The sequence below is a fragment of the Mustelus asterias genome, chromosome 8 (assembly GCF_964213995.1).
Source record: "Mustelus asterias chromosome 8, sMusAst1.hap1.1, whole genome shotgun sequence".
Taxonomy (NCBI): domain Eukaryota; kingdom Metazoa; phylum Chordata; class Chondrichthyes; order Carcharhiniformes; family Triakidae; genus Mustelus; species Mustelus asterias.
The window spans coordinates 135,139,775-135,163,100 of NC_135808.1; the positions used below are offsets into that span (position 1 = coordinate 135,139,775).

At 46.1% G+C, this 23,326-nt stretch overlaps 1 protein-coding gene across 1 annotated transcript in view; it reads right to left on the reverse strand.

Moving 5' to 3' along the window:
• col24a1 (collagen type XXIV alpha 1) overlaps positions 1–23,326 on the reverse strand; it is a 445,996-nt gene that overhangs the window by 11,848 nt on the left and 410,822 nt on the right. The window contains exons 47-55 of the mRNA XM_078219024.1: positions 21,413–21,520; positions 20,490–20,600; positions 19,118–19,171; positions 14,730–14,792; positions 14,144–14,197; positions 12,609–12,644; positions 3,771–3,806; positions 3,640–3,666; positions 1,134–1,199 (exon numbers count right to left, since the gene is read on the reverse strand). Of these exons, the coding sequence (XP_078075150.1) occupies positions 1,134–1,199; positions 3,640–3,666; positions 3,771–3,806; positions 12,609–12,644; positions 14,144–14,197; positions 14,730–14,792; positions 19,118–19,171; positions 20,490–20,600; positions 21,413–21,520 (555 nt within the window). The remainder of the gene's footprint in view (positions 1–1,133; positions 1,200–3,639; positions 3,667–3,770; positions 3,807–12,608; positions 12,645–14,143; positions 14,198–14,729; positions 14,793–19,117; positions 19,172–20,489; positions 20,601–21,412; positions 21,521–23,326) is intronic.

Sequence of the window (23,326 nt, forward strand, 5' to 3'; positions counted from 1 at the left end):
AATGAGATAGAGAATCTGGTGAACTGGTGCAGCAACAATAATCTCTCCCTCAATGTCAACAAAAGGAAGGAGATTGTCATCAACTTCAGGAAGCGTAAAGGAGAACATGCCCCTGTCTACATCAATGGGGACATAGTAGAGAGGGTCAAGAGCTTCAGGTTTGTAGGTGTCCAGGTCACCAACAACCTGTCCTGGTCCCCCCATGCCGACACTATAGTTAAGAAAACCCACCAACGCCTCTACTTTCTCAGAAGACAAAGGAAATTTGGCATGTCAGCTCCGAATCTCACCAACTTCTACACATGCACCATAGAAAGCATTCTTTCTGGTTGTATCACAGCTTGGTATGGCTCCTGCTCTGCCCAAGAGCGCAAGAAACTATAAAAGGTTGTGAATGTAGCTCAATCCATCACGCAAACAAGCCTCCCATCCATTGACTCTGTCTACACTTCCCGCTGCCTCGGCAAAACAGCCAGCACAATTAAGGATCCCACACACATCAAACATTCTCTCTTCCACCTTCTTCCGTTGGGAAAAAGATACAAAAGTCTGAGGTTATGTACCAACCGACTCAAGAACAGCTTCTTCCCTGCTGCCGTCAAACTTTTGAATGGACTTACCTCGCATTAAGTTGATCTTTCTCTACACCCTAGCTATGACTGTAACACTACATTCTGCACTCTCTCCTTTCCTTCTCTATGAATGGTATGCTTTGTCTGCATAGCGCACAAGAAACAATACTTTTCACTGTATGTTAATACATATGGCAATAATAAATCAAATCGAATTGAATCAAATCACGGTGAAAATCCCCTAATCGTCACACTCTGGCGCCTGTTCTACAGTCAGGGAGAATGTAGCACGGCCAATCCCCCACTCTCCTGTCCCAGTTGCCTGGGCCCTAAACTCTGGAATTCCTTCCCGAAACCTCACTGTCTCTCCATCTCCTTCTTTTAAGATGCTCTTATAAATCTGCCTTGCTTTTGGTCACCTGTCCCAAAGCTCCTTGTGCTGCTTTGAGTCGATAATCACTCCTGTGAAGCACTTTGGGATGTTCCAGGTGCCAGATCAATGCAAGGTGCCGCCATTATTATGAGTAAGAAGATAATCTAGCTCAGGCAAAGACTGATTACCTCAAACTGAAGGGCTTCATTGGACGCAATCAGGGTCTGAATAGCTGCATTGATGTCCAAGTGTCTCTGCAATAAAGGACAATGAGCAAGGACACCGTTAGTAAGTCTATCGCTTTGCTGCACTTTTTGCTCCTCAGGCTTCATGGGGGTTCGTGCTGTTCCCATCTCATTGCCCAGAAATTCATCAAACTCAGCCTTGAAAATGCTGAAAAAAACCACGTTACTCTTTTGTCCGAGTTGCAGGCAAGGCCAGAATTTGTTGCCTATTCCTAATTGTCCTTGAACTGGCTTGGTAGTAAGAGTCAACCACATTGCCATGAGTCTGGAGTCACGTATAGGTCAGATGGCCAATATCCTTCCCTGAAGGACACTGGTCACCATTATTGAGACTTGAGGCCAGATTTATTCATTGAGTTTAAATTCCACCAGCCTCTGTGATGGGATTTGAACCCATATCCCCAGGCCATGAGCCTGGATTACTAACCCAGGGACATCACCACATTGCCGCCATCTTCTCGCAGCTTTCCGAGGTGGAGAATTCACAATCACAAGAGTGAGGAATCTCCAAATCTCACTCGGTCTTGAATGGCCGGCCCCTCACCCTTAGAGTCCGACCCTCAAAGTTTTGTGATACCCCAGGCAGTGGGGGGGGGACAGGGGGGAATGGGGGTGGGGGGTGGGGGGAGGTGCTGGGAGGGGGGGTGAACGGGGGGCGGGGGGGGGACAGGAGGGGATGCACAATGTCCCAGCATTTAAACATGGATGTTTTATTCAAAACCATAGTTTGTGGGATCTGAGTGCATGCATACACCCACCCCCTTGAAAATATCAAGAATTGACAAATCCATCGGATATCAAAAGTGTCCCGGCAACTCCTCAAAGACTTTGTTTCAGTCGGAATTCTGTCAACAATTCAGGAATATGAGTGAAAATATGTTTAGAAAATAAATTTGCACTATAATGATAATAGCTGTCAATGGTTCAAATCTGCAACCATTTTGTTACCAAGGGGAGGTTGATGTCCTCTCTGAGAACCAACACTCCACCGCTCAAAGAGGAGTACCTCCATTCATAATGTGTTAAAGTGAGTGTGAGAAGGGGGAATATCTGCGCTGCAGCAGCTTTAGTGATTAAATCAAAGTAACTACCTGAGAGTCTCTCTGAAAGAAAGCAACAATTAAAACTTTATTTATCTAACTCACAGTGAACAGGTTAACTAAACTCTTCACAAACCAAATAAAACACGATTCTCATGGAATGTTATTTAGATAAATCCAATTGCCACTTATTAACAAAAAAAACAGAATTACTAGTCACTCTCAAAATTTTGATCAGGTTTGTCATCTACCGGAATCTTCTGTCTTCTTTATCTTCTGTTTTCACTATCTTCTGTTGGTACCTTTACGATTGAGATTAGGCTTTCTTTTAAGACATAAATGTGGCTGTTATACTGGCAGACAGTTGCTGCCTGTTTCGCTCTCTCTCTCTCTCTGTCTCGGAGAGCTGAGCTAAGCTGTTACTTGGCAAGTGCTGTCTGGCTCTCTGGACCCCTGATGACATACCAAAGATCCCCACAATAGGTTTGGTTTACAGGTTATCAAAACATCAAATTCATATCTAATAGGCTGCTGCTATTCGAATGCCGAGTTTAAACTGATTGGGCAAACTTCAAAAAACAACCTATTGTCTTGATAACTTTACTGCCTAGCCTGGCAAAACAATGTTTCACTCTGTGCTCTCTCTGCAAACCTGCATCTCTTCGGTACAGAAAAAATAGTTTAAGAAATGACATGTTAACAAAACCATGAAATGCTTTCTGAACTTTGCATTTTTACAATTGTTTTATCATTTTTACAAACACTAACTTCACAACCATATAAAGAGCGGTATTTTTACAGATTTTTACAGATGCACCATAGAAAGCACAGCTTGGTACGACTCCTGCTCTACCCAAGACCGCAAGGAACTACAAAAGCTCGTGAATGTAGTCCAATCCATCACGCAAACCAGCCTCCCATCCATTGACTCTGTCTACATTTCCCGCTGCCTCGGCAAAGCAGCCAGCATAAGTAGGGACCCCACGCACCCCGGACATTCTCTCTTCTACCTTCTTCCGTCGGGAAAAAGATACAAAAGTCTGAGGACACGTACCAACCGACTCAAAAACAGCTTCTTCCCTGCTGCTGTCAGACTTTTGAATGGACTTACCTTGCATTAAGTTGATCTTTTTCTACACCCTAGCTATGACTGTAACACTACGTTCTGCACCCTCTCCTTTCCTTCTCTATGAACGGTATGCTTTGTCTGTATAGCAGGCAAGAAACAACACTTTTCACTGTATGTTAATACCTGTGACAATAATAAATCAAATCAAAGTATTTTAACTGATCTTGAATTTGAGGAAAATATGAATTCTTTCCTCAAAGGCTGAAGTGCGGCCTTCAGGCTGCAGGTTTCAAATCCGAGACCAGATTCAACAGGAATGTGTGTGTAGAACATCACTTACCAATGGACCAGGTGCCCCGGGGGGACCCTGCAATGAAACAGTACACTTTGTTATTGCCATCCCTTTTAACCTCAACCTGGTTACAACACAGAAAATAAAATGACAAGAATCATTTGCAAAGTTCTACTCACAGGTGGTCCAGGTTCTCCTTGTGGCCCTTCAGGCCCCTAGGAAAAAAAATCAAAACATAGCAAATCATTACAGAACTGATTTTTCATTAATTACTTCTTTTACCAAGAATGACATAGAATGTTCAGCACAGAAACAGGCCATTCGGCCCAACTGTTCCCTGCTGGTACTTCCACACAACCCTCGTCCCACCCCATCTTTCTCTAACCCAATCAACATCTCTTCCTATCCCTTTCCCCCTCATGTGTTTATCCAGCTTCCCCCTGAAATGTATCAATACTATTCTTTCCACTCCCTGTGGAAGTGAGTTCCACATTCTCCCCACTCCCTGTGGGAGTGAGTTCCACATTCTCCCCACTCCCTATGGGAGTGAGTCCCACATTCTCCTCACTCCCTGTGGGAGCGAGTCCCACATTCTCCCCACTCCCTGTGGGAGCGAGTCCCACATTCTCCCCACTCCCTGTGTGAGCGAGTCCCACATTCTCCCCACTCCCTGTGGGAGCGAGTCTCACATTCTCCCCACTCCCTGTGTGAGCGAGTCCCACATTCTCCCCACTCCCTGTGGGAGCGAGTTCCACATTCTCCCCATTCCCTGTTGGAGCGAGTTCCACATTCTCCCCACTCCCTGTGGGTGCGAGTTCCACATTCTCCCCATTCCCTGTGGAAGTGAGTCCCACATTCTTCATACTCCCTGTGGGAGTGAGTCCCACATTCTCCCCACTCCCTGTGGAAGTGAGCCCCACATTCTCCCCACTCCCTGTGGGTGCGAGTTCCACATTCTCCCCATTCCCTGTGGGAGAGAGTCCCACATTCTCCCCATTCCCTATGGGAGTGAGTCCCACATTCTCTCCACTCCCTATGGGAGTGAGTCCCACATTCTCCCCACTCCCTATGGGAGCGAGTTCCACCTTCCCCCCACTCCCTATGGGAGCGAGTTCCACATTCTCCCCACTCCCTGTGGGAGTGAGATCCACATTCTCCCCACTCCCTGTGGGAGTGTGTCCCACATTCTCCCCATTTTCTGGGTAAAGACATTTCTCCGATATTCCCTACTGGAATGATTGGTGGTGACCTTCTGATGACCTCTATTCAGTTAGCAAGTATTTTATTCAGCTGTCAATTAGGGGATTTGCATTCCACTGTTTTCATCGGAGGTGGATAGTGAAAACACACATTACCCGTCTCAACAATGCCTCTTGTTGGGATCTTGCCCTAACAGGAACTTCTGTCACGCTACATTGGATTATTTGTATATTGAAGTTTAAGAAATGACATGAATAATCATGTTACAGCTGTATAACATTTTGGTTCGGCTGCATTTGGAGTATTGTTTACAATTCTGGTCGCCACACTACCGGAAGGATGTTGATGCATTGGAAAAGGTGCAGAGGAGATTTACCGGGATGTTGCCTGGTTTGGAGGATATTGACTATGAAGAAAGGTTGAACAAACTTGGATTGTTTTCATTGGAGCGTCGGAGGATGAGGAAGGACCTGATAGAGGTTTACAAGGTTATGACAGGCTTGGATAGAGTGGATAGTCAGAGTCTTTTTCCCAGGGTCAAAGGGTCAATTACTTGGGGGCAGAGGTCGAAAGTGAGAGGGGGAAAGTTTAAAAGAGATGTAAGGGATACGTTTTTCACACAGAAGGCGGTGAATGCCTGGAACGCGCTGCGGGGGGAGGTGGTGGAAGCAGATTCAATTACAACATTCAAGAGGCATCTGGATAGATACATGAATAGGCAGCGAATAGAGGGATATGGACCACGTAGAGGCAGGAAAATATTAGATTAGAGAGGCCTCTGTGTCAGCACAGACTTGGTGGGCCGAAGGGCCTGTTCCTGTGCTGTGCTGTTCTTGGTTCTTTGTATATAACAAGACTTAGACGCATGGAGATGGTTGTTTCTGGAATAATATCTTCAGCATCTCAAATGAAATCCAACTCCCTTTTTGCAGGAAAGAATTGGTATTCATGTGGCAACTGGTCAGATTTCAAATGGTTTAAAGCTCTTTAGAACATAGAACAGTACAGCACAGAACAGGCCCTTCGGCCCACGATGTTGTGCCGAGCTTTATCTGAAACCAAGATCAAGCTATCCCACTCCCTATCATCCTGGTGTGCTCCATGTGCCTATCCAATAACCGCTTAAATGTTCCTAAAGTGTCTGACTCCACTATCACTGCAGGCAGTCCATTCCACACCCCAACCACTCTCTGCGTAAAGAACCTACCGCTGATATCCTTCCTATATCTCCCACCACGAACTCTATAGTTATGCCCCCTTGTAATAGCTCCATCCACCCGAGGAAATAGTCTTTGAACGTTCACTCTATCTATCCCCTTCATCATTTTATAAACCTCTATTAAGTCTCCCCTCAGCCTCCTCCGCTCCAGAGAGAACAGCCCTAGCTCCCTCAACCTTTCCTCATAAGACCTACCCTCCAAACCAGGCAGCATCCTGGTAAATCTCCTCTGCACTCTTTCCAGCGCTTCCACATCCTTCTTATAGTGAGGTGACCAGAACTGCACACAATATTCCAAATGTGGTCTCACCAAGGTCCTGTACAGTTGCAGCATAACCCCACGGCTCTTAAACTCCAACCCCCTGTTAATAAAAGCTAACACACTATAGACCTTCTTCACAGCTCTATCCACTTGTGTGGCAACCTTTAGAGATCTGTGGATATGGACCCCAAGATCTCTCTGTTCCTCCACAGTCTTCAGAGCCCTACCTTTGACCCTGTAATCCACATTTAAATTAGTCCTACCAAAATGGATTACCTCACATTTATCAGGGTTAAACTCCATTACTACAACAACTTTTGCATTTATATAGCACCTTTATGTCATAAAACACCCCAAAGTGCTTCGCATGAGTGTTTATCAAGCAGAAGCTGACACAGACCAATGTAAGGAGCTAGTAAAAGACATGACAAAAAGCTTGGTCAAAGAGGGAGCCTTTAAGATGAGTTTTAAAGAATGAGAGAGAGGCGGAGAGGTTGAGGGAGGAAATCCCACAGTACAGAGCCTAGCCCGTTTTAAGAACATAAGAACTGGGAGCAGGAGTAGGCCATCTGGCCCCTCGAGCCTGCTCCGCCATTCAATAAGATCATGGCTGATCTTTTTGTGGACTCAGCTCCACTTACCCGCCCGCTCACCATGACCCTTAATTCCTTTCCTGTTCAAAAATTTATCTATCCTTGCCTTAAAAACATTCAATGAGGTAGCCTCAACTGCTTCATTGGGCAGGGAATTCCACAGATTCGCAATCCTTTGTGTGAACAAGTTCCTCCTCAACTCAGTCCTAAATCTGCTTCCCCGTATTTTGAGGCTATGCCCCCTAGTTCTAATTTCACCCGCCAGTGGAAACAACTTCCCTGCTTCTATCTTATCTATTCCCTTCATCATCTTATATGTTTCTATAAGATCTCCCCTCATTCTTCTGAATTTCAATGAGTATAGCCCCAGTCCACTCAGTCTCTCCTCATAAACCAACCCTCTCACCTCCGGAATCAACCTAGTGAATCTCCTCTGCACCCCCTCCAGTGCCGGTATATCCTTTCTCAAGTAAGGAGACCAAAACTGTACGCAGTACTCCAGGTGTGGCCTCACCAGCACCTTATACAGCTGCAACATAACCTCACTGTTTTTAAACTCCATCCCTCTAGCAATGAAGGACAAAATTCCATTTGCCTTCTTAATTACCTGCTGCACCTGCAAACCAACTCCTTGAGATTCCTGCACAAGGACACCCAGGTCCCTCTGCAATTTTTTACCATTTAAATAATAGTCCATTTTGCTGTTATTCCTACCAAAATGGATGACCTCACATTTACCAACATTGTACTCTATCTGCCAGACCCTCGCCCACTCACTTAGCCTATCTATATCCCTTTGCAGACTTTCAGCGTCCTCTGCACACTTTGCTCTGCCACCCATCTTAGTGTTATCTGCAAAGTTTGACACACTACACTTGGTCCCCAACTCCAAATCATCTATGTAAATCATAAACAATTGCGTCCCAACACTGATCCCTGAGGCACACCACTAGTCACTGATCGCCAACCAGAAAAACACCTATTTACCCCCATCTTTGCTTTCTGTTCGTTAACCAATCCTCTATCCATGCTAATACATTACCCGTAACACTGTGCACCTTTATCTTATGCAGCAGTCTTTGGTGTGGCACCTTGTCAAGTGCCTTCTGGAAATCCAGATACACCACATCCACAGGTTCCCCATTGTCCACTGCACATGTAGTGTTCTCAAAGAATTCCACCAAATTAGTCAAACATGACCTTCCCTTCATGAACCCATGCGTCTTATCAATGGGACAATTTATATCCAGATGTCTCGCTATTTCTTCCTTGATGATAGATTCAAGCATTTTCCCTACTACAGAAGTTAAGCTAACCGGCCTATAGTTACCCGCCTTTTGTCTACCTCCTTTTTTAAACAGTGGCGTCACATTTGCTGTTTTCAATCTGCGGAAACCACCCCAGAGTCCAGTGAATTTTGGTAAATTACCACTAGTGGATTTGTTGTATCTCCCGCCATCTCTTTTAGTACCCTGGGATGCATTCCATCAGGACCTTTCGCCCCATTAACTTGCCCAACACTACCTCTTTCGTGATAATGATAGTTTTGTTTTTATTCATTTGTGGGACATGGGCATCGCTGGCTGGCCAGCATTTATTGCCCATCCCTAGTTGCCCTTGATTGATACAAATGAGTGGCTTGCTTGCATTGCAGAGGGCAGTTGAGAGTCAACCACATTGCTGTAGCTCTGGAGTCACATGTCGGCCAGACCGGGTAAGGATGGCAGATTTCCTTCCCTAAAGGACATTAGTGAACCAGATGGGTTTTTCCAACAATCGACAATGGTTTCATGGCCATCAGTAGATTCTTAATTCCAGATATTTTTTATTGAATTCAAATTCCACCAGCTGCCGTGGCGGGATTTGAACCCAGAACATTAGCTGAGTTTCTGGATTACTGGTGTAGCAATAATACCACTCGGCCATCGCCTCCCCTGAAGATTCAAGGGCTGGTGGAGTGATTAAAATGGTCGATGCTCAGGAGGCCAGAGATCTCGGAGAGCTGTAGAAGCTGGAGGGGATTAGAAAGGTCTGACAAGGTGAGGCCATGGAAGGAGTTGGAGGCAAGGCTGATGAGCTGATGTTGGGATGTGACTGTGGAGTTTACTGGACTGCAGGATCGAGAAACTTTCAAGGCCCAACAATCACGTCTGTGGGAGGGGGTGGAATGAGGACATAACTCCTTCCCTTAAGGCACAGAATCTGCTCATCTCCACCAAGCCAGGAAGTCTTGGCCCAGAGTTCTAGGTGCAGTGAATCATAAGACCATAAGACATAGGAGCAGAATTAGGCCACTCGGCCCATCGAGTCTGCTCAGCCATTCAATCATGACTGGTATTTTTCTCATCCCCATTCTCCTGCCTTTTCCCCATAACCCCTGACCCCTTATTAATCAAGAACCAATCTATCTCTGTCTTAAAGACACTCAATGACCTGGCCTCCACAGCCTTCTGCGGCAAACAGTTTCACAGATTCACCACTCTCTGGCTGAAGAAATTCCTCCTCATCTCTGTTTTAAAGGATTGTCCCTTTAGCCTGAGGTTGTGCGCGCTGGTTCTAGTTTTTCCTACTAGTGGAAACATCCTCTCCACACCCACTCTATCCAGGCCTCGTAGTATCCTGTAAGTTTCAATAAGATCCCCCCTCATCCTTCTAAACTCCAATGAGTACAGACCCAGAGTCCTCAACCGTTCCTCATACGACAAGCTCTTCATTCCAGGGATCATTCTTGTGAACCTCCTCTGGACCCTTTCCAAGGCCAGCACATCCTTCCTTAGATATGGGGCCCAAAACTGCTCACAATACTGCAAATGGGGTCTGACCAGAGCCTTACGCAGCCTCAGAAGTACATCCCTGCTCTTGTATTCTAGTCCTCTCGACATGAATGCTAACATTGCATTTGCCTTCCTAACTGCCGACTGAACCTGCACGTTAACCTAAAGAGAATCTTGAACAATAACTCCCTTTGTGTTTCTGATTTCCTAAGCATTTTCCCATTTAGAAAATAGTCTATGCCTCCATACCTCCTTCCAAACCTCACACTTTTCCACATTGTATTCCATCTGCCACTTCTTTGCCCACTCTCCTAACCTGTCCAAGTCCTTCTGCAGCCCCCCTGCTTCCTCAATACTACCTGTCCCTCTGCATATTGTTGTATCATCTGCAAACTTAGCAACAGTGCCTTCAGTTCCTTCCTCCAAATCGTTAATGTATATTGTGGAAAGTTGTGGTCCCAGCACTGACCCCTGAGGCACACCACTAGTCACCAGCTGCCATCCTGAGAAAGACCCCTTTATCCCCACTCTCTGCCTTCTGCCAGTCAGCCAATCCTCTATCAATGCCAGTTCCTGTTCGTCACGTCTGGGAGCTGGGTACACTGTGAACACAAAATGTGGGAAACCTATCCTTTCATCAGAATAAATATTGTTAGTTTAGGGTTGTCTCAGAAAAAGGGGACAACAAACTCTTCAAATCATTCATAAAAATGTCACTACACCATGAAATAAAAGCGGAATTAGTTTTTTCCAGTCACTGAGTGATATGGTGTAACTCCCCTCTCCCTCCCATTCTATGAGAGCAGATCCCCTGAGTCACAATGAGCAATGCCACAGGAGTATCAGAACACTTTGGAGCCATTCTTACCAAAAGTATTCTAAGTGCCGAATGAGCGTGAAAACAGGAGAGAATTGTGTTGATTTTTTGGACGAGTTAAAAGTCCAATCTTACTCACTCACTCTTAGCAAAACTATTGCTAAACCTGTTTCCTGTCAGCAAGAGGAGGGAGTTAAGCTCGCTGAAAGCTGGCAGATCAGAGCAGAGGGCGCCATTGCGCATGCACAGATCTCTATGTTCTGTGCAGCCTGTACAGGATTATGAGAGACATGGGCAGAGTGGATACAGTGCAGCTGTTCCGCTTTAATTTAAAGTATGGTTGCCATAAAGACCACTGCAGTTCACACTTTTGAATATTGCTAAAGGGAGTGACTCATCAGGATAAATGCAAGATTAGAATCTTCAGCAACATGTCCATCTTTGCAGCAATATCCTCACGACATTCAAGAAGCATTTGGATGAGTATTCAAAATGCCAGAGGATACAAGGCCATGGACCAAGTGCTGGAAAATGGAATTCGGATAGGTGCTTGATGGCCAGCACAGACACGTTGGACCGAAGGGCCTCTTGCTGTGCTGTAGAACTCTGTGGACAATCAGTTGACACTCAGTGGCATCTCATTTAGCTGCAGCTTCAGCTCAGTTTGATGTTGAAGTCTACAGCCCGCAGGGTGGAATGGAAATGAAATTCTCCCCGTCGCTGACCTCGCCTTGCTCCCGTTTGGTAATTATCTCTGGAATATGCTGACTGAAACATGCCCCTGCCAGACTTAAAATACTCCAACCATACGTGGGGCATAAATCTTTGGTCTGAAGAAAGAAGTTTGTTCACGTTTGAGTGATTCATGACCTTCTCTCTCATGCAGAGGTCATCAATATTTTATGAACAGATCAACATTTTTCACCCTGTAAGCATCAGGATTCCTTTGGGAGTGTCTGAGATCCCCATCTGCTTCTTGTCATGTTCTGTAACGATAGCCTCTAACATCCTCCGCACAAATACTGGAAAGTAAAGCTGCAGGAACGTAAAAAACCAGCAGAATCCTCACCGCTTATTCTGTAAATAGAACTCCCCATCACGGGGAGTGGGCGAGGTGAATAGTATCGAGAAGGGGAAGCACGAGGGGGAACGGAATGGAAGAATATTTTGATCAGGGTGAATAGGGGGAGATGAAGGATGGCAGGAGGCTCACGAGGAAAGAACAAAGTTGTTTTAAAAACCCATCTGGTTCACTAATGTCCTTTAGGGAAGGAAATCTGCCATCATTGCCTGGTCTGGCCGACATGTGACCCCAGAGCCACAGCAATGTGGTTGACATCTAACTGCCCTCTGAAATGAGCTAGCGAGACACTCAGTATTTAACATGGCCCACCACCACCACAATCAATGATGTGCAATCAATTCTGGTCCTGCCAGCGATGCCACGATCTGGTGAACTGATAATTTGTGGGATCTTGTTGTGCAAATTCATTGAGTGACCCAATGCCTCCAGCTCAGAAATACGCCTTTCAGTCCAACTGTTCAGAGCTGACACTTCACTTCACCTCACAACACATTATGTAGAATTACATTGGGTTTACAGCATGGGAAATGGCCATTCAGCCCAACCAGCCCATGATGGTGCTCATACTCCACACAATCTTCACACCAACCTTCTTTAACTGTACCAAACATGTAGAACATTTCTACATTGACATTTGACACAGTGGCACAGTGGTTAGCACGGCTGCCTCACAGCGCCAGGGACCCGGGTTCAATTCCGGCCTCGGGTCACTGTCTGTGTGGAGTTTGCACATTCTCCCCGTGTTTGCGTGGGTTTCCTCTGGTTTCCTCCCACAGTCCAAACATGTGCGGGTTAGGTTGATTGGCCGTGCTAAATTACCCCTTAATGTCCCTAGATATATAATGTTACGGATGATAGCGGGGTAAATGCGCAGGGTTTTGGCGATAGGGCGGGGGATGGGCCTGGGTAAGATGCTCTGTGTACAGTTAGTGCAGGCATGATGGGCTGAATGGCCTCCACCTGCATTGTAGGGATTCAATCTTGATAATTAAGCAATGCTATTCTAAGATTTCTGTAAGTATGTTGGTGAAGAGTGTATGGGTACAACTGTTTATTGAATGGTCTTACCATGGCACCTTGGATTCCTTTTACTCCTTTTGGACCCTGTGAATGAAAAGAAATATCAACTGATAAGTAATTAGTTAATGAGGTTGGCAGTCTGAGATGCTTGACCTTTTAGGGGCTCAGATATTGGAAACTATTACACAGAAGGAGGCCATTTGATCCATCATGTCTATACTGGTTCTTTGGAAGAGCTATCCAGTTAATCCACACTGTCTGTTCTTCCCCTGTAACTCTGTGAAATTTTTGTCTTCAAGTTATTATTGAATCTGCTTCCACCGCCCTTTCAGGCAGCACATTCCAGATCACAACAACTCACTGTGTCAAATAAACTCCCCTCATCTCCCCCTCTGGTTCTTTTCCCGATTCTCTTCAATCTGTGTCCCTCTGGTTACCCACCCTCCTGTCACTGCAAACACTTTCTCCTGATTTACTCCATCAAAACTCTTCCTGATTTTGAGTTCCTCTATTAAATCTCCTCTTAACCTTCTCTGCTCCAAGGAGAACAATCCCAGTTGACAGAGAGATCATCAAAACGCGTTGTGTAACATCTCTTATTCTTTTGTCAAAGACCTCATTTTAAAGTCGGCAGGGAGACGCATGTTAAAAGCAAAGATAGGAAACATTTTAGCCTAACATCGATGAGCTTTTTCACATTAAGATCAATCGGGAAACAAAAGGAATCCCAGGTTGGAGCTGTGGAGGTGAAAGGGATGGGATTATTTGAAAAAACAATTGGATACTTCAGGATCTGCCAAAGGGAGAGAGCTGAGGGAGGCTGGCTGGTCTTCCTCAGGTGGAATTGTATTGTAGTCAATACTGTCGATATTGGCAGGGCCAGGATGGCGAATAGATCATCAGAAGTTATTCACTGTTTACTAAATCCCGGACATTCTCTCTTCCATATTCTTCCATTGGGAAAATGATACAAAAATCTGAGGCCACGGACCAACCAACTCAAGAACAGCTTCTTCCCTGCTGCTGTCAGACTTTTGAATGGACTTACCTTGCATTAAGTTGATCTTTCTCTACACCCTAGCTATGACTGTAACACTACATTCTGCACTCTCTTGTTTCCTTCTCTATGAACGGTATAAGAACATAAGAACATAAGAAATAGGAGCAGGAGTAGGCTATCTAGCCCCTCGAGCCTGCCCCGCCATTCAATAAGATCATGGCTGATCTGAAGTGAATCAGTTCCACTTACCCGCCTGATCCCCATAACCCTTAATTCCCTTACCGATCAGAAATCCATCTATCCGTGACTTAAACATATTCAATGAGGTAGCCTCCACCACTTCAGTGGGCAGAGAATTCCAGAGATTCACCACCTTCTGAGAGAAGGAGTTCCTCCTCAACTCTGTCCTAAACTGACCCCCCTTTATTTTGAGGCTGTGCCCTCTAGTTCTGGTTTCCTTTCTAAGTGGAAAGAATCTCTCCACTTTGTCTGTGCAGCGCGCAAGAAACAATACTTTTCACTGTGTTAATACATGTGACAATAATAAATCAAATCAAATCAAATAAAGGAGGCAGCTACTTACTGGCTTCCCAGCAGGCCCAATAATTCCAGTGGGTCCGAATGGTCCAGCGTTTCCCTTTTCATAAAAGAAATCGAGAGAATGAGAACTCAGAAAAGAGCAGGAAAGATACAAGTAGGTTTATATTAACACTGCAATCAGGTTACTGTGAAAATCCCCTAGTCACCACACTCCAATGTGGAGTCTGCACATTCTCCCCATGTCTGCATGGGTTTCCTCCGGGTGCTCCGGTTTCCTCCCACAGTCCGAAAGACGTGCCGGTTAGGTGGATTGGCCGTGCTAAATTCTCCCTCAGTGTACCCGAACAGGCCAGAGTGTGGCAACTAGAGGATTTTCACAGTAACTTCGTTGCAGTGTTAATGTAAGCCTACTTGTGACTCTAATAAATAAACTTCAAAGAAAGTGGGAATGTTCTGACTGTCCCTGTTTGGCATGTTGACACTGACAGGTGATGTTGTTGGGCAGACTAACACTGGCCTGGCACTGATGGCACAGTAATAAGCTTAAAAAAACACTGACTACTTTACCATTGACCCATCCTCGCAAAAAACATTTCAAACTTTAACAAATAAGATAGGAGTTTACTCACAAATGATCCAATCGGACCTTTTGGACCTTGAATTCCTTTATAGCCAATATCTCCAACTGGACCCTGCCAAAATCAAACACAACATTGGCTTTCATTGGATACAGACTTTATTCTCTATTCACTATTCACTGTCAGCCTCTGATTATAACATGTTACACTGAAACCAAACATTGTTAAAATCATTGACACCATCTCTCACTCTCGGATTTCCAATTTCCAATATCTTTATCTGAACCGTGGTAAACATGCTTTGTGTTAGTTACAGGAGGAGGTGTTGGTTATTGGGATTGAAGGTTTGTTCTATTCTTTTCCTGCAGAATGACGATCACCCTCTCCCGTGGCCAGGTCAGTCTATCTTTATCACCACCACGATCCCGATGATATCAGCGTCCCGCTAACTCTGTGTCCCTGCTACACCAGCCCAACACGGGGTGGCACGATGGCACAGTGGTTAACACTGCTGCCTCACAGCGCCAGGGACCCGGGTTCAATTCCAGCCCTGGTCACTGTCTGTGCGGAGTCTGCACGTTCTCCCCGTGTCTGCGAGGGTTTCCTTCGGGTGCTCCAGTTTCCTCCCACATTCCAAAGATATGCGGGTGAGGTTGATTGGCCAGGCTAAATTGACCCTTGTGTCAGGGGGATTAGCAGGGTAAATATGTGGGGTTACGGCAAAAGGGCCTGGGTGGGATTGTGGTCGGTATTGACTCGATGGGACGAATAGCCTCCTTCTGTACTGTAGGGTTCTATGACACTTCCAATCCACTCAATTTGGCAGTGAAAGCACAAGCTGAGGGTAGGGTTGGGACATTTAGTCACCCGCTTAGAAACAAGGCACTGAGAGAGTGTCAATGATTTTAGTAATGTTTGGTTTCAGGTGAAGTCAGATGAAGGAGCAGCGCTCCGAAAGCTTGTGATTTCAAATAAACCTGTTGGTCTATAACCTGGTGTCGTGTGACCCCTCATCTTGTCCAGCCCAGTCTGACACCAGCATCTCCACATCATAACCAGTGAACAGCAGGCATCAAATGGGCAGCTACAGAGAACATTCGGCACTGGGCATGCTGGGGGAGGTGGAGGAGAGGAAGGGGTTGAACCAATTCCAATGGCGGTTGGCAGGGTGATAGGTCAAGGCTGGTTTTGGAGTGACAGGAAATCACTGCTCCTCCTCATCCAACAGAAAATGTCTCCAGACAATTTCCTTTAGAGCGGACACCAATGGGAAGCTCTGGACGATGGGCCTGTTGAGTGACCAATGACAGTAGAGTGTGTGGGAGGGAGCAAGGCAGTCATTGGTGGGACTTCACATGACAGAATGTCCAGGGATACATCCAATCAGAGTTCACAGTTCAGCTGCATTATGAAGTTGAGCTTGGGTTTATTTACATACACTAGCACCTCTGAACCAGGGGGTCAGGGTTCAAGGAGCTCCCAGCTGGCTACTGACTGCGTTGTACAAAAGCAGTGGTCAGACTCAGACTCAAAAACTGCAATCAGAGGCAGCCATGATCTGCGGCATCCTGGATTTACAATGTCATAGAATCCCCACAATACAGAGGAGGCTATTCGGCCCAGTGAGACTGCGTCAACTCTCTGACAGAGTATCTTACCCAGGCCCTCTCCCTCTGCCCTATCCCTGTAGCCCCACACATTTCCCATGTCTAATCCTCCTAACCTACACATCTTGGGACACTAAGAGGCAATTTAGCATGGCCAATCCACCTAACCTGCACATCTTTGGACAATGGGAGGAAACCGGAGCACCCGGAGGAAACCCACGTAGACGCGGGGAGAACGTGCAAACTTCGGTATAAATTATTTGGAGGAAGATGTAGTTGGTGTGATTAGTAAGTTTGCAGACGACACAAAGATTGCTGGAGTTGCGGATAGTGATGAACATTGACAGAGAATACAGTAGGATATAGATAGGCTGGAACATTGGGCAGAGGAATGGCAGATGGAATTTAATCCAGATAAATGCGAAGTGATGCATTTCAGTAGATCTAATGTAAGGGGGAGCTATACAATAAATGGCAGAACCATCAGGAGTATAGACACACAGAGGGACCTGAGTGTACAAGTCCACAGATCCTTAAAGGTGGCAGCACAGGTGGAGAGGGTGGTGAAGAAGGCATATGGCATGCTTGCCTTTATTGGACAGGGCATAGAATATAAAAGTTGGCATATGATGTTGCAGCTGTATGGAACAATGGTTAGGCCACATTTGGAATACTGTGTCCAGTTCTGGTCGCCACACTACCAGAAGGACGTGGAGGCTTTGGAGAGAGTACAGAGAACGTTTTCCAAGGATGTTGCCTGGTATGGAGGGTCTTAGCTATGAGGAGAGATTGGGTAAACTGGGTTGTTCTCCCTGGAAAGACGGAGGATGAGGGGTGACCTAATAGAGGTGTATAAAATTATGAAGGGCATAGATAGGGTGAACAGTGGGAAGCTGTGACGAACACAAGGGGTCACGGGTTCAAGGTGAGGGGGGCAAGGTTCAACACAGATGTCAGGGGGACGTATTTTACACAGAGGGTGGTGGGGGCCTGGAATGCACTGCCAGGCAAGGTGATTGAGGCGGACACGCTGGGATAGTTTAAGACTTATCTAGATATCCACATGAACAGACTGGGAATAGAGGGATACAAACGAATGGTCTAGTTGGGCACATGAGCGGCGCAGGCTTGGGGGGCCGAAGGGCCTGTTCCTGTGCTGTATTGTTCTTTGTTCTTTGTTCACACAGTCACTCAAGGCCGGAATCGAACCCAGATCCATGGTGTTGTGAGGCAGCAGTGCTAACCACTGTGCCACCGTGTCACTCCTATTTGATTTTATTCATTCACAGGATGTTGGCTTCAGTGGCCAGGCCAGCATTTACTGTCCATCCCTAATTGCCCTTGAGACGGTGGTTTGAGCCACTTGTCTGAATCTAACTGAATTGCTTGTTGGGCTATTTCAGAGGGCAATTAGACTCAACCACATTGCCGTGGAGTCACATTAGGCCAAACCCGGTAAGGATAGAAACATAGAAAATAGGAGGCCATTCAGCCCTTCGAGCCTAACACACCATTCATTTTGATCATGACTGATGATCCAATTCAATATCCTGATACCCCCTTCCCCCATATCCTTTGATCCCTTTAGCCCCAAGAACTATGTCTAACTGCTTCTTGAAAACATACAATGTTTTGGCCTCAACTGCTTTCTGTGATAGCGAATGCCACACATTCACCACCCTCTGGGTGAAGAAATTTCTCCCCAACAATCCTAAATGCTTGAACCCACATCCTCAGACTGTGACTCCCCCACCATTGGGAACATCCTTCCTGCATCTACCCTATCTAGTACTGTTAGAATTTTATAGGTTTCTATGAGATCCATTCTTCCATAATAATCCTAACCGACTCCATCTCTCCTCAATGTTAGTATGGCAAACTTGTGCCCCCAAAGGTGAACCAGACGGGTGTCTACAACAATGCCGTCACTACACGGTCAGCATTATTCATATCAAACTTTACTTCATTAACTCCATTTAAATTGGCTGCCATATCAGAAATCCACACCTCTGGATTTTAGCTCAGGAATATAACTCCTGTGATATTGTTTGCCTTCACATGAGATGTGACACAGTCAGTGCCACTCATTGAGCATTCCCTCCAGTACATCTTCTGGCTAAGATCAAGTGTAGAAGTTTGATCCTTGATCAATGAGGTTACACTGAGGTTTCACTTGAAGCAATTTTTAAAAACACCATCTGGACCTTGTTTAAAAACACCATCTGGACCTTTTGGCTATGATGAAGCTCGGATCAAGCACAGCGGGTGTGGGGGGGGGTGGGGTGTCATGCCTGCTCCTAGCAGCTTGGATCTTGTAGATCGAGCCCAAGACAGGAAAAGTGGGGCCTGTCTTGTCAGCTTGGATCTGGAACGTCTCTCTTGTAGGGACTTTGATTGGACCAATTCTTTTTATTTGATTGGATATAAAACAAAACATGAACTGGGTAATAGGTGCTGCTTTTCAAATAATGATGTGGAGTTGCCGGCGTTGGACTGGGGTGGGCACAGTAAGTAGTCTCACAACACCAGGTTAAAGTCCAACAGGTTTATTTGGTAGCACGAGCTTTCGGAGCACTGCCCCTTCATCAGGTGAGTGCAGGATTTGGTTCACAAAATTTTTAGTTTAGTGTATGTAAACAAACTCAAACTCAACTTCACAATGCAGTTTTTCAAATACACTCGCCCCGTGGTCAGAAAAATAACCCCGCGACTCAGATCACTGCAGTTTCTCTCAATGTTAACATTTGCTACAAGATCCTTTCTGAACAATGACACAATCATCTCTAAAGCTCCCTCTCTGCTAAGTCACCTATTTTTTTTGGATCTACATACTTTTGGACCTTCAAAGCCTGGGAAACCCATCAATCCTTGATCACCAACATCCCCCTGAAAAAAAAATCAAACACGGTTGTTAATGTAATTCAGAATTTTTCGATTTTCTTCATGACCATTTCAACAAAGGCAGACAGTTTGACAAAGTATGCTTGGAATAAAATACTTGTTGAAGAGTGGATAACTCGAGGACACGGATTTAATGATGATTGGCAAAAGAAACAGAGATGACGAGAGGATAATCTTTCTTGTGCAGTGAGTGGTTAGGATTTGTGTTGCCTGGTGGAATGATAAACAGAGAACCAATAGCAGCCTTCGAAAGGGAATTGGATGAATATTTAAAGGGGTTAAAATTGTAAAAGCAGCGAGAGTGGGCATTGCGATGAACTTGATTGCTCCTTGTAAGAGTTGACCCAGACTTGATGGGTTGAATGGACTTAATCCTGCACTGAAAAAAGTTAAGGTTTATTCATTAGCCACAAGTAGGCTTACATTAACACTGCAATGAAGTTACTGTGAAAATCCCCTCGTCGCCACACTCCGGCGCCTGTTTGGGTACACTGAGGGAGAATTTAGCACGGCCAATTCACCTAACCAGCACGTCTTTCAGGCTGTGGGAGGAAACCGGAGCACCCGGAGGAAACCCACACAGACATGGGGAGAACATGCCGACTCCGCACAGACAGTGACCCAAGCCGGGAATCGAATCTGGGTCCCCAGTACTGAGAGGTAGCAGTGTTAACCACTGTGCCACCGTGCCGCCCTGTACTTCTGTATGATTCTATATGTGGGCACAATCCTTAAGGATCGCCCGGTGGTCTCCAGAACTTGGAGACTAATCTCCAGGGCACTGCCACCAGCGAGTCAGAGAAAAAAGTTCTTAAGAAGAAACACTGGTATTTTTTTTTGTTCATTTTCTTGGAACCAATCTGGCTAATCGATTGTAAAAATATCGGAGATGACAGAGAAAAGGCTGTTTGACCCAGAGTCAATGATTATCCAATAACGTAGGAGAGAACCAATTCACTTTCCGATTGGCTCTGAGAAGGTGGCTCACAGCAAGGATGGACCAATGGTGAGACTGCGAGAAAGGGAAGGAGGGCAGGATAAAACCTCCAGGAATAATTGTGACCCAAGTTGGCAACACTGGATCACGCTGTGGAAATGAGTTTGTGTTAGTTACATAATGACTGTCTCGAAGTTAGATGGTTATGGGTCCACGTTCCACTCTAGATCTTTCCTGCAATCTCGGTGACATTGAGCATGGTTAGCGAGGAACCACAAAGGTAGTTTTCTTGAGACTCTGTCTTCCGTGAGTTTTTTACAGGATGCACACTGTGATGAAAATGATAAACTCTTGGGTAATAATTACCCTTTGTCCTTTCGGACCAGGTTCTCCAATGGTTCCTTGATCACCCTGTACTCCGGTGCGACCTCTTTGTTTCCCTTGGTAGCCAGGTTGACCTGGTAAACCTTTCTCCCCCTGTTGAGATAGGAACAAATTTAGAAGACAGGATGTAGAGAAGATACTGGAGAGATAGAACATTGATCAGATCACACTTGGAGTACCATGCACACTCCTAAACTCTGTGATATGAAAAGGATATAAAGAAGATGCAAAAAGGATTTACAAAGATGAATGGAGAAGATGATGGGAAGGCGATGGCCTAGTGGTATCATCGCTAGACTATTAATCCAGAAACTCAGCTGATATTGGGGATTCGAACCCGAGGGCCCGGGTTCGAATCCCGCCACAGCAGATGGTGGAATTTGAACTCAATTTAAAAAAATCTGGAATTAGGAATCTACTGATGACCATGAAACCATTGTTGATTGTCTGTCTGCATCCCCCCATCCCTCAAATATTCCCCTACACCTCCCCCCACCCCCCCCCCCCCACAAACACACGCACACACACACACATACACATACATCTGTATTTCTTGCCCAAAGCCTTAAATTCTGAGTCCATCAGCCAATGGGAAGAGTTTGTCTTTATCTACCTTATCTAAACCTGTCAGAATCTTGGACACCTTGAGCAAATCTCTCCTCAATCTCCTGCGCTTCAAGGAGAACAATCCCAGCTTCTCCAACACGAACCCTGTCACTAAGATCCCCTCATCCCTGGACCATCCTCTGCACCCTTCATGTGGACCATCAGCAGAAAGTCCTGGTGATAAACACCGAGGATAAGCAAGAGGCCAGAACTGGAGGAAGTCTCAGAGGGTTTGTATCCTGAAAGTTATGTTGCTCTCGAGAAGCACCAAAACGATAATGTTATTGAGACTGACTTACCTTTCCTCCTTGTCGTCCTCTGGCACCCACCACTCCAGGTTCTCCAGGTGCCCCCCGCAGTCCAGGACTACCGGCCAGTCCAACTAATCCAGTATTGCCTTGGTCGCCCTGCAGCAAGTACATTCACTGGTGAAACATTGATCTGAATGAGGGAAGCGCTGATTGTCCAAAAGAACAGAGTTAAGCAGAGTGTGCACGCACTTCTGGAAAGGAAATATATCCTGGATAATAACTGAAACAATCTGGAGATGTCGGGCGATGTTCAGCCTTTACCACCAACACGGCGATAATCCAAACACAATGGAAACGTGACAGACAGTTTGCATTTGCTGCCTGCCTTGCTTTCCTATTTAAACAAAAGTAGATTCTAGACTTCCCCAGAGCAACTTGAGTGAAAGTTCCCTCATTGCAGGAGGGAATCATTAATAAAGAATTCAACCACAGAATCAAAGAGAAATTACAACACCCAAATCATGGCCTGGACATTGTGCTCAGCAGCGATGGGATGGCTGGAATTGGGGATAAAAGAGACAGATAGAAAAAGTAAAGAAAAATAAGAATTGTTTTTAATCAGTCTCCAACACCACTTACTCTCGGGAGGAATGCGACTCCGCGCCATTTTCAGGGCCAAAGTGTTTATTTAGCGATAGTTTGCATTGTTCATATCTTTAAAAATGTAATGATTCCTGAATGCACCAGACCAAATACTTAGAAACATAGAAAAAACTACAGCACAAAACAGGCCCTTCGGCCCCACAAGTTGTGCCGAACATGTCCCTACCTTCTCGGCCTATCTATAACCCTCCATCCTATTAAGTCCCATGTACTCATCCAGGAGTCTCTTAAAAGACCCTATTGAGTTTGCCTCCACCACCACTGACGGCAGCCGATTCCACTCGCCCACCACCCTCTGTGTGAAAAACTTACCCCTAACATCGCCCCTGTACCTACCCCCCAGCACCTTAAACCTGTGTCCTCTCGTAGCAGCCATTTCCACCCTGGGAAAAAGCCTCTGAGAGTCCACCCGCTCTATGCTTCTCAACATCTTATACACCTCTATTAGGTCTCCTCTCATCCTACGTTTCTCCAAGGAGAAAAGACCAAGCTCCCTCAGCCTATCCTCATAAGGCATGCCACTTAATCTGGTGCTTTTTATGGGAAAGGAGTGGGAAAGTATCGAGCTTCATTCCACTGTCTGTATTTTAATACTAAGCTTATCAGCAAAGTTCGGGGACGGTGAAAATTGTGGAGTAATTCAGAAACTTCTTCATTTCTGTGCTAAACACAGTCTCCAGCAGATGCTGTACAATTTACTCCAGATCCGTGAATGCTGCCAGTCTCATCATTATAACCGGCATAAACTTCTGGTCATTGATGATACTAAACTAATCCAGAAATGTGCCCCAGTCTCTGGGTGTATGCTAGCTGCAGAAGACAATGTACAGGTGGACAACTTGTGCCCACTGCCTCCCCGTACCCGCCATAATCCCCGTGCTCCCCCTGCCTCCCTGTGTTCCCCCTGCTTCCTCTGTCTCCCTGTGTTCCCCTGCCTCCCTCTGCCCCCTGTGCTCCCCTCTGCCCCCCGTGCTCCCCCCTGTCCCCGTGCTCCCCCCTGTCTCCCAGTGCTCCCTCTGCTCCCCCCTGTCTCCGTGCTCCCCCCTGTCCCCGTGCTCCCCCTGCCTCCCCATGCTCCCCCCTGCCTCCCCGTGCTCCCCCCTGTCTCCCAGTGCTCCCTCTGCCTCCCTCTGCTCCCCCCTGTCTCCGTGCTCCCCCCTGTCCCCGTACTCCCCCTGCCTCCCCATGCTCCCCCCTGCCTCCCCGTGCTCCCCCCTGCCTCCCCGTGCTCGCCCCTGTCTCCCAGTGCTCCCTCTGCCTCCCTCTGCTTCCCCCTGTCTCCGTGCTCACCCCTGTCTC